At 59.7% G+C, this 11,159-nt stretch overlaps 1 protein-coding gene across 8 annotated transcripts in view; it reads left to right on the forward strand.

Moving 5' to 3' along the window:
• The window catches only part of JAKMIP3 (Janus kinase and microtubule interacting protein 3), an 80,621-nt gene that overhangs the window by 30,739 nt on the left and 38,723 nt on the right, over positions 1-11,159 (forward strand). For 6 of the 8 annotated variants that reach the window (XM_077763006.1, XM_077762998.1, XM_077762999.1 and 3 more), the window contains exons 4-7: positions 7,845-8,060; positions 9,483-9,602; positions 10,156-10,302; positions 10,994-11,125. In XM_077763006.1, coding sequence (XP_077619132.1) covers positions 7,845-8,060; positions 9,483-9,602; positions 10,156-10,302; positions 10,994-11,125 — 615 coding nt within the window. The remainder of the gene's footprint in view (positions 1-7,844; positions 8,061-9,482; positions 9,603-10,155; positions 10,303-10,993; positions 11,126-11,159) is intronic. The other 2 variants (XM_077763003.1, XM_077763004.1) reach the window with 1 other exon arrangement.

The raw sequence follows: 11,159 nt of genomic DNA on the forward strand, positions 1-11,159 counted from the left end.
CGGGGGGGGGCCACAGCAGGGGCTCACTGGGGCCCTGGGGAAGGGGCAGGTGGCAACCAGGGGACAGCAGGGTGGCCCCCGAGGGCCGGGCCACAGCCACCTGAGCAGCCAGGATGGGGGAGCACGGGCCAGCTTCCCGGGGGGTAATTAGGGGGCAAGAGAGGGACGCTCGGAACTTCGTCTCGGCCTAAGTGAATCAGTGTTTGCATGACTGTTGCTGTGTGAGCGTTATTCACAAACGACCCACAGTGGCCCCCGGCTCTGCCTTTGTGTACCTGCTTTTGTTTCCCGGGAATTAACTGTCTTAGTGCTTTTCCTGATTCGCCCCTGGATTCCCAGCAAAGCGCTGAACAACGTCCGTTCCACCCATTTGCCTGGTTTCTGAGACGCCCGTGCTGGAGCCCTCTGTCCGCCATCTGCACCTGCTGCCGGCCCGACCCTCCTCCGTCGCTGTCCGGGGAGCCCCTCCTCTCTCCTGGGCTACTTCCCTCCCACATCTTCCTCTTTTTTTTTTTTTTGAAGTATTTTATTTTAATGTGTATTCATTTATTCGTGTGTGTGTGAGAGAGACAGAGACAAAGCATGAGCGGGGGAGGGTCAGAGAGAGGGAGACACAGAATCCTAAGCAGCTCCAGGCTCTGAACTGTCAGCACAGAGCCGGATGCGGGACTCAAACCCACGAATCGTGAGATCATGGCCTGAGCTGAAGTTGGATGCTTAACTGACTGAGCCACCCAGAAGGCCCCTTCCTCTTTTTTGATATGTAATTTCTTGTTTCCGAGGAGCACATTCTCCAGTAGCTTCCTGGAAACAGAGAGTGTGGAGATCAATGTTGTTCCTCTGTGTATGAACGTTTTATTCTACCCTCACACTCGATGCTCTAACTGGGAAGGGAATTACAGGTTGGAAAAACCTTCTATCGGGAATTTGAGGGTATTTCTGCACTGTCTTTTAACTCCTGGCGTTGGAGTGAGAAGCTGGAAACATTCTGGTTCCTGATCTTTCCCATGGCCCCGTTTCCTTCCCTGCTGACCCCCTGAGGCTGTGGGGTTTGTCCTGAGCCCTGGACCCTGAGCCCTGGGCCCTGCGGGGTTTGCCCTGCACCGTGGGTCCTGAGCCCAGAGCACCACTAACACTTAGTGATGATCACCCGGTGTGAGTGTTTGTTCACTCAACACACCATGTGGTCAGGAGCCTTTTCTAACTGGAAACTCCGTCACCAGCTTAGTAAACCTTGCGCGAGTGTTTCCTTCGCCCCCATCTTCCTTCCACACGTGCCGTGCGCGTGGCGCTGGGCCTCTGAGCTGCCGCTCCAGGTTTCGTGTTTTCCACTCCAGCCTGGCGCTGGCTCTGACTTCTGGGAGATGTCCTCAACTCTGTGCCCTAGTTTTCCGCTCAGGCTTTTATCACTGAATTCTCCAGCGCGCATCTTCTCCTTGGCCTTCCTGCATCCTCAGGGACGGAACGGCCCTCATTTCTCTGAGGCTAGTGATGCAAATCGGCTCTGACAGTGTCCTGTGCTCCCGCACAAGGAGCTGCTGCCGTGCCCCCCCGCTGGGGGGCATCCTTGAGCGCGAAGGGCCCACTGGGGAGCATCCTTGAGCGCGAAGGGCCCGCTGGGGGGCGTCCTTGAGTGCTGCGCGAGGGGCCGCTGGGGCTCACTGTAAGCCCTGGAGGAGAGTGCGTTGTGACGGGCGCTTCCCATGACCTTTTGTTTTTTCCCCCTGCTGAGGAAGTGGAGTCCAGCAATAAGGCAAAGGACTGAAACTAAAGACCTGGGGCTGGAAGGGAAGAATTAGTGTCTTCCTGCAGGTGGCGCCACCACAAAAAACCCCAGGGAATTCACCGTAAAACCGCTAGAACCATTGAAACAGCTCAGCAGGTTTTCAGGATCGAGATCAACCTGCAAAGATCAGTTGTATTTTTATGCTCGACAGACAAACAGTCCAGAATGAAATTTGAAAAATGTCCCCTCACAAGGGCATAAAGAGAATAAAATACTCAGGAATAAATTTAACAAAAGATGTGCGAGACCTGTACCCGAAAACCACAGAACGCAGCCGAAGGGAGTGAAGGGAGAAGGAGATGCGCAGACCTCCCTGCCCAGGGGCTGGAAAACTCCGTATTGCTCAGATCCAGTTCTCCCCGAATTAACGTAAAGATCACACCCGACGCCCGTCGGAGCCCCGGCTGCTTTCCCGCAGGCGGGGACAAGCCTACCTGAAACCTTGTAAGACGCCTGTGCCGTCCCCACGCGGTGGGCGCTCCCCTGTGCGCCGAGGGGGGCATCTCCTGATGAAAGCTTTCAGGTTTCTGATTGTCCGTCCTTTCCTTTGGGGCCAGTGCCTGTTTGAGAAGCCTTTTATTCTGAGGCTGTGAAGCTGTATCTTTTTAAAACCTTATGGTTTGCCTTTTGTGCAAAAGACCTTGCCCCAAGTTCATGTGTGTGCACGTGTGGGTATATGCAGACGTGTGTACACGAGCCTGTGTGCATGTGTGTGCACGTGTGTTTATAGGTACACGTGTGCATGTGCCGCTGTGAGTCTGTGCGCACATGTGTGCAGGTACGTGTGTACATGTGTTCTTGAGCTTCTGTGAGTCTGTGTGCATGCACATGTGTGTTGTGTGTATATATGTGTACATGCCTCTGTGAATTTTCACACATGTATACACACACGCATACGTAAACATATGTACACATGTGCCTCTGAGTCTGCACGCACATGTGCTCACACGTGTGTACATAAGTGCACGTGCGTGTGTGCACACATGTATGTACGTGTGTGCACATGCGTGTTGTGAGGGTCACTTCTGACAGGTTGCACGAGTCCCCCGGGGCAGGGGGCTGTCTGACCTCTCCCCTCTGTCCCCTCCAGCCCATCATGCAAGAGATACCCCAGCTTTGTAGCCGTCGTGATGTCCGGAGGGCAGGTCCCCTCTCCTTGTCCTTCTGCAAGACTGACTCGACTCTTCTTGGCCCTTCAAACTCCCATATAAACCTCAAAATCAGTTTTCCTAGATTAAAAAAAAAAACTGTTGGGATTTTTGTTGGGATTACGCCCAAAGTGTTAAAGGGTGCATTTTGACAGAGGGTGTGTCTGCGATTCTCATACGATATATATACCATGAGCACATGCAAAATCCTACATACTCAGTTATTCGTGAGGAAACAAATAAAATGTTGCCACCGACTCAAACGAGGGCTTGATCTGAAGAGATCTGTGTCCCTGCCCGCCAGAGCTCACTGTGACGCTGGGCACAGAGCCGTTCGTGCGTCCGTGGGTGGCAGCTCTGCTCACCGTCTCTCCGGGTGAGCGTCTGAGCACACAGTCATCGAACGGCCCAATGACCGTCCCCCCCCAGGCCCAAAGCACAACACGAGTGTGAGGTGGTGTGGTTGGCGCGGGGGTGTGGCCGAGTGTGGTGTCCAGCCTGGGAGGGGGCAGCCTTGGTTGGGAACGGGGTTGGGCCAGGGGACATTTTTGGAGAAGACGCCCACAGTGGGGCTGGGAGGAGGGTGAGCAGAGGCGGAGTGGGGAGGGGTGGCCTGAGGCCCCTCCCCCCCCCAGCAGACCAGGTCCTGGCTCAGGGGACGGGCCGGCTGGGTGCTGTCTAGAGGCGGAGCCCAGCCCAGAGACACCGTGTGGCCAGTGGGGTGTCAGGGCGCTGGCCAGACACCTTGGTCCGGGGACAGGATGGCTGCCTCCGGCCCTGGCAAGGAGGAAGGACGTGACCCAGGTCCCAGGGCAGCACAGCTCTGGGTGCAGAGAGGCTCGCAATGTCGGCCCAGGGGATGGTGGCTGGACCTGTCGGGGCGCGCGCTGTGGAGGCCAGTGCTGTCCCACGGAGGACCCTTGACAACCCTGCTTCTTACAAACGTCAGGCGGACTTTGCTGTTGCTCCAGCTCCGGCCCGGCCCGGCCGGGGTGCGGCCGCCGCTTCTCAGGGCCTGGGATGAGGTGCAGAGGCCCCAGAAGGTCCGGGGGCAACCGGTGCCCAAGGCCGCGCTGGCCTGTGGGAGACCCCACTTGCAGGCGTGTGGCCCCTGAGCTAGAGCCCCGACCTGGGTGTGTGAGGGCCGCCGGGAACCATGCACAGGTCTGTGGACGGACAGGCTGGCAGCTGAGTGAGGGCCGGGCCCGGGCCGGGGCGCCGTGGCCGCGGGCAGCCTGCCCAGGACGTGCGGGGAGTCCCGTGCTCCGCATCTGTGGCCATGGTGTTCCCCATGTGGCCGATGCCCTGAGCAAAGGGGGCTCCGCTGAGGGCTCTGCTGGTGGCAGACCCCGGGGCCTGATCCCCACTGTGCCCTGGGGGAGGTCTCACTGGCAGGCCGGCTGAGGGAGGGAAGGGGCTGGGAGGGAGTGGATTTCAACAGGTATTGGTGGTCACTTTGCAAAGACCAGGACAACCCCCCACGTGTCCCAAAGCCAGAGGGTCCCCGCAGCCACCTGCTCACACTTGCTGGACCCGGGCCTGACCACCGCCCCCCTGCCCCACCTCCAGACCTCACGTCCCCTGGAGTGTGGCTCTGGTGCCGAAGGGAGGCTGTGGCCGTCCGTGGCCATCTCGCCTGGGGCCACCCTGGTGTGGGGGGGCCCCGNCACAGAGGTGTCAAGAAGAAGCCCCCTGGAGGGGAGCCACACGGACAGTGTGGCCCCCAAGCACACGGCAGACAGAGCCAGGGCAGGGCTGGGGCACCAGGGGCTGCGAGGCTGATGGGGGCCAGGAGACACCGTGATGTGGGGACTTGGCCACGCCCTCACCTCGCTCCCATCACCTGAGGGACCAGGGGTGCGGCTCCCTGCGCACACATCAGATTGCCCAGGCAGGGGGACGGTTTCAGGAGATTACTGGGTGGAGAACCTCCCTGGTCAGGCCCAGGCCTGCAAGAGGCCCCTTGATCTTATGGAAGAGGAGCCTGGAGCCTCAGAAGGTGCTGGAAACAAGTCCTCAGCCGTGGGCACCCCGCAGGGTCCTTGCAGAACCCAGGTCGTGGGGGGGGCAGGTCCTGGTCACATTTGCCCCCACGGCAGAGTCAGAGGGGGAAGCTTTAGTTTGTTCAGGGCTGAGCTGGGCCGGGAGGGCTGAGATGCTGGGCCCGCGGGGCAGCTTCGTGGACGTTCCCGCCCTGTGACCACTGGCCCTGGCACTAATGTCTGTCTGGCACCGGCTACGGCACGTGTAAGTCATTCACAAGCTCAGTCTGTGACTAGAAGTTCCATAAAGCCAGAGAAGTAGAGGCAGAAACCGATTCTGGCTTTCTCAGAACGATCTGTGAGGTAGAGGATTGTCCCCTCCCCACCGTCTAGAGCAGCGATCCGTGCCCGGAGAAGATCGCCGGGAAGGAGACCGCGCTCTCCCGGAGCGCCGCTTACTGGCGGGAAGGGGCCTGCTCGCTTCGGGACCCACGGGGACACAGGCTGCCCGTGGGTGGCGGCAGTGTGCGCGAGGCCCTGACTCTGGCGGAGCTTTCACAGGGGACGTTTGCAGACACAGAAGCAGCACTGTGCCACGTCCCCGGCTGTGGTCCCGGGCACGGTGAGTGGTGGGGAATTCTAGCCGCCCGCAGCCAGACGCTGCCAAGTGTTTGCGGGCGCCGCGGCCCTGCGGGGAGGGGTCCTCACTGGAGCAGGTGCAAGGCGAGGGAGGGTCCTGACAGAGGCCACCCCCAGGGCCCCTGCTCTGGTTCCCGGGCGGGAGCTGCCACGGCTGTGAGGGGCCACGAGGGGGTGGCGCTGGGGCAGGGGCCTCAGCACCGCGGGGCGGTGGCTCCGCCGTCACTGGGATGCGCAGGCTCTGCTCGGCAGTTGTGGTTCTGTGCATCCCGCCGAGCCTGCCCTGTGCCGCGGGGGGCGTGTCAGGCTGCGCGGGTCTCCCTCCGCCCTCCACAAGCGCCCTTCTGGCCTCAGCATCCTCCACACACCCCTTCCCCTGGGACCCACCCTCCCAAGGGCTCGGTTTCCGTACGCCTTCTGTAACTCTGAGACAGNGGGGTGAGGGAGCTCCTGTGGGTGTGGAGGGTGAGGGGGGTGCCTTAGGGGAGGAGGGTGCAGTGCCCCATTTCCTGGCCCGGCTGGTGTTGTATTTGAATATGTGCCCGAGGGGGAAGCAGCTCCCTGGGAATGAGGTGCGGGCCCCACACGACCCCCCACGACCCCACAAAGCTCTTTCTCCATCTCAGCCTGCATCTGCGTCAAGCACCTGCACGCTCCCTGCACCGATGGGCCTTCTGGGTGGGAAGGTGGCCTCGGAACAACCTGCAAACGGAGACTGAGTGCGGAGCACATGCGGACACAGTCACAGACGCAAAGTCACTGACTGTACAGCGACTTCTCACCTTTTAAAAGTCAAATCCTGCCCTTCTGTGAACGTGCAGTTCCTCGAATTCCCTTTGTGGGGGACCCCTCACTTGGCGACAGTATGCGACACGTCTGGGTGACTTAGGGAGGCCTGCGTTTGGGCCCAAACCGTCGGCTTAAATACCTCATTTAAGTGGGATCTTTGTGTAGAGTCTCTTAGGTTCTTGTTTCCTATGAAAGAAAACCGGTTTGTAAAGTATCCGTGTGTGAGTGTAAATGTCAGAACAGAATACAGCTGCCTATTAATATGATTTTATTTTCCTGGCCTCTCTGTTTTCACTAATTGAGTGTGTTGCCTCTTTCCACATTTCTGTGTGCCTGAGTGAATGGGAAGTTAGCAATTAAGGATTTTTTTTATTCCGTTTAGTTCATCGCTTGCTTGTGAATTCTGTGATCCGGGCTAATTAGACGTCTCATCTCTTTGTTCCTAAGCTGACTTCAGCAGATGGTGGATTTATTAGCTTATTTAGCCTTAAACAGCCAGTGAAGCATCGAGGGGTCCTCTCCTGTTATTTGAAAATATGTTTTAAACTGAGTCTGAAGCATGGGGAGCAGCGGGGTCTGTCCCGCCTCCCGCCCTGGCAGCCCGGACGAGGGGCCCGCGGGCAGGCGGCGGCTGTGTGCAGAGGGGTTTCTTACAGCTGTGGGGGGCTGGGCGCTCTCGGACAGTGGGGAGCGCTGCGGGCCCCCGCCAGCCATCAGCCCGCGGGCACGCGGAGGCCTGGCCGGATCGGGTGCCCCTGTCCTCCAGGCTGGAGCCTGCTTGCCCGGAGACCCCCCTCCTCCAAGCCTTGGTTCAAAGCAAGACTGGTCACAAATGCAGCTTTGCCCGCAGACAGTGGGGCAGCACCTCTGCTCCCGCCCGTGCCTCCGAGCAAGGAGAGGCTGGAGGCGGGAGGACGGGAGTGTGGGCCCCAGTCCCTCTGGGCCGAGTGACCTCAGAGAGGGGAGGACGGAGGCGGTGAGAAGCTCTGCCTCGCACGTCCACAGCCTGCCTGTTTGAAGACGGACCTTGCTCCTCACACCCCGTTGATAGGGCTCAGGGAACTCAGGGAGCCCTACCGCCGTGCCCGACGCTCAGGCCAGGAGCTGGAGGGGCCTCTGTGGACCTGCCAGACAGTGCCAGCCCCCGGCGGCCACCCAGGAGCCCCGCAGGCCAGCCCCCGGGAGGTGGTCCCGCGGCGCAGGGAGGCTGGGAGGGCCGCACAGGGTCCGGGAAGGAGCGTGTCGCTTGCACGAGCTGGGACTGAAGCGGCAGAGCGGAGCCCAGCCCGGAGGGGGGAGTCACGCTGCGGCCTGGGCGGTGGGGCTCTCTGTCCAGGGCTCCCTGCTTTGCTTCTGGTCTCAGAGCCCGGAGACGCTGGCAGGGCTGCTGCCGTGGGGACCCTCCCGATGCCCGTTCCCAGCATTGCTCCGTCTGTTTCTATGGAAACTGCAGATCTGTACCCTGCCTGCCTGTGTGATTGTGTTCTGTTCTCCTTGTAGATGGAGGAGATAAGATTTAAAGACAGAGCAGTCTTCGTGCTGGAGAGAGAGTTAGGGGTTCAAGCCGGGCATGCTCAGAGACTGCAGCTGCAAAAAGAGGCTTTAGATGAGCAGCTGTCCCAGGTCAAAGAGGCTGATCGGCACCTGGGCAGCCCCAGACGGGAACTTCCTTATGCAGGCGGTGCAGGAGACGCCTCAGACCACTCGGGAAGCCCTGTAAGCACCTCCCCACTCTTTGCCGGGTGACCCAGAGTCACAGACAGACACCGCTGCACGTAGCCATGTGGCCCTGCTCGGGAAGCTCCCCGGGGAGTTGATACCTAGGTCCAGAGTCCGGAACCAAACCACCTGCCCCGGGGACGCTGACCGTATCTGCAGCCCACTAGCCAGACCCCGGCCCCTCGGCTCCTCTGGCTTGGCTGGGAGGGCAAGCAGACTTCTGTCCCCTCCTTCTTTGCTGACGTGGCACAGCACTGGCCTTCACTTGCTCACCCTCCCATGGACCCCCCAAGGCCTCAGGCTCCCCGCTGGAGCCCCCCTGCAGCTGCCGGGCCCCCCTCCCCGCCCCCGGTGGCTCAGGGCCCTCGCTTGCGGGTACTGGTCCCTGCCCCGGGCTGGCGGGACGAGGCCGCAGCGCTGCCATCTCCATGCGCACGGGCTCCTGGCTCTTTACTCGCCCACATCCCCACCAGTCACCCTTCACCCGCTTTTTGTGTGACCACGCCACCCTTCCGCTCCTCTTCGGCCTGCCGTGGCAGCATGGGGGCGGCCGGCAGCCACAGAGCCGTGACATCATTCAGTCCTCATTACTGCTCCTCATTCAGAGCCGTCTGGAGTGGTTCTGGGTAATCTGGGTGGGGGGGGGTCTAAATTCCGTGGACCCTCAATGCGGGGCCTGCCGGGCCTGCCCCCTAGCCTCTCCTGCACCTGCTGAATGAGGACCCGTTCCTCAGTCCTTCCTGGACATGCTTCGTTTGCTCCGAGGACAAAATGTTTGAGCTGAGCCAGCCTGAGGATGGCGATGTTTCAAGAATAGAAAACTATTTTTTATAATCTTATTATAAATGGCTTCACTGAATCAAACCCCGCTCTGGTACTCAATAGATCGCAGTCAACTCCAGAGAGATTCTGAAACTGGATCAAAATGTGTTCACTGATTTTTGAATGAGGTTCCAGACGTTTCAAAAGTGACCTTTTAGAACCTCAGCGTGAGGGAGCACACTTGTCGGGAACTGCCCTTTGCAAGTCTTAAGTCGAACATCTTTTCTTGGGCTCACATTCTAGGGACACTGCGTCTGCGCCCACAGCGCAGGGCAGACCCTCCTGAGCCGCGGCCAGCAGCCTGAGGATGGCCCGGAGCACCCGCGCCGTGGTGCCCGCACGCCCTTGCCCTCCACCTCTGCATACTCCTGGACATTTCTGCTCTTGTGTTCTGTCCCCATTGCGTGGCTTGCGGTGCCTGTGGCGGTGGAGTCAGCAGTCACCTGCCCCCTGGGAGGGTCCGCACCCACCCACCCGCCTGCCATTTGGAATCACAGGCAGTCATGACACCGAACCGCTTTGTTCCCCATAGTGCGTTGGGGTTTGCAGACGCTTCCATGTCTATGAACAGTTATTTGCAGTTGATTTTTGTTTTAGGAACAGCAGTTGGATGAAAAGGATGCTCGGCGCTTCCAACTTAAAATTGCAGAGCTGAGTGCCATCATTCGCAAACTGGAGGACCGGAATGCCTTGCTGTCGGAAGAAAGGAACGAGCTGGTGAGTGGCTGCGGAGCAGGGGGTCCCGGGGGATCTGGATCCCGTGGGTCTATGGCTGCAGTGTGTGGGGAGGGGTAGGAAGCACCCACTTCCAAAATTCCTTGTGGAAAGGAGGAGTGAGGGTGCCAAGGGCAGGCCTCTTGGCTGTTTCAATAAAACTTTATGAACAGAACCAGGTGGGGGGGGCAGGCCTCAGACACTCAGACACTGGTTGGTTGATCCCTGTTCCTTATTACTGAGCAAAAGTACCCTCAGTCCTGTGCTTTGTCTGCGATGCATGGGGCCCTCACCCGCTGGAGGAGCCATCACGATTAGTCCTAACGGGCGTTGAAATTTCCAGGTGATTGTGTCTGAGTCTGCGCTTCTCCAAGGCCCTGAGGGTCACGGGCCGGGCGAGTTTACTGCAGCTCTTACTGGCAAAACAAAGCCTTGGCCCCAGACGGCTTCCCTTGGCTGTGGCCAAAGCTGATTCTGTCACTTTGCTGACTTGGTTCAGGGACTGTTGGTCCCATGTCACACTTAAAACCGTGTCGTGTGATTAACTGTCTTTCAGTTAAAGCGTTTAAGAGAAGCTGAGAGTCAATACAAGCCATTGCTGGATAAAAACAAGCGCCTTACTCGGAAGAATGAAGATCTGTCCCATACTTTGCGTCGGATAGAAAACAAGTTAAAGTTTGTCACGCAGGAGAACATAGAGATGGTAAGGCGCCCTGACTGGCTGTCAGGCCAGCGCGATTGCTTGTGCTCCCCAGCAGCAAGCAGCACGCCCCCACCCTGCTCTCCCGCAAGGCCCGAAACAAGATCCCCACGGGCCTAGGTCTCACATACTCTGTGGGGCCAGGAACCGGCCCAGGCCTACAGGCTGGGAGAGGAGGGTCTGAGCACTGCAGGGGAGAGGCCCTGGGTGCCTGCCTGGGCAGAGCTGGGCAGCGAGGGCAGAACAAGTCCTGCCCCAGCCGCAGGCCTGCTGCCTGGTGTGACACCAGGAGCTGGGGCTGCGCATGAAGACCCCAGGCACAGACTAGGGGGGGGAGCCCCAGAAGGCCTGCGTGGTGGGGAAGGAGCCGGCAGAGCCGCCCTGGGGAGGCTCCACTCCTGCTCCCCACAGGGTGTGGGATGCTTAGCTGGTGTTTCCTGCGTCCCTTCTGTCCCAAGGGCCCCAGAGGCCGCGAGCGAGAGTTTAGCCAAAGAGTAATTATTCAGCACGACGTTCGGGTCCGCGTGTCCTCAGCACCGGCTGCAGAAATGCCTCCTTCCCGCGCGCTCGGCGGGGAAGAGGCGGAGGGTGGGCGATGGCAGGCGGGGCACGCGGCCGGGCCCTGGGGTGNGGTTCTTTCCCCGCCGCCCGGCCCACGCCTCACTCCACCCCTGCCGTCTGGTTGGCTTTGCAGAGACAGAGAGCCGGGATCATAAGGAGACCCAGCTCCTTAAACGACCTGGACCAAAGTCAGGACGAACGAGAAGTTGACTTCCTGAGAATTCAAATTCTGGAGCAGCAGCACCTCATAGACGAGCTTTCTAAGGTGCCGCGCGTGCCCTGCGCGCTTCGCGTCCCTC

The sequence above is a fragment of the Crocuta crocuta genome, unplaced genomic scaffold (assembly GCF_008692635.1).
Source record: "Crocuta crocuta isolate KB4526 unplaced genomic scaffold, BGI_CrCroc_1.0 scaffold466, whole genome shotgun sequence".
In the NCBI taxonomy this organism is placed as follows: Eukaryota; Metazoa; Chordata; class Mammalia; order Carnivora; family Hyaenidae; genus Crocuta; species Crocuta crocuta.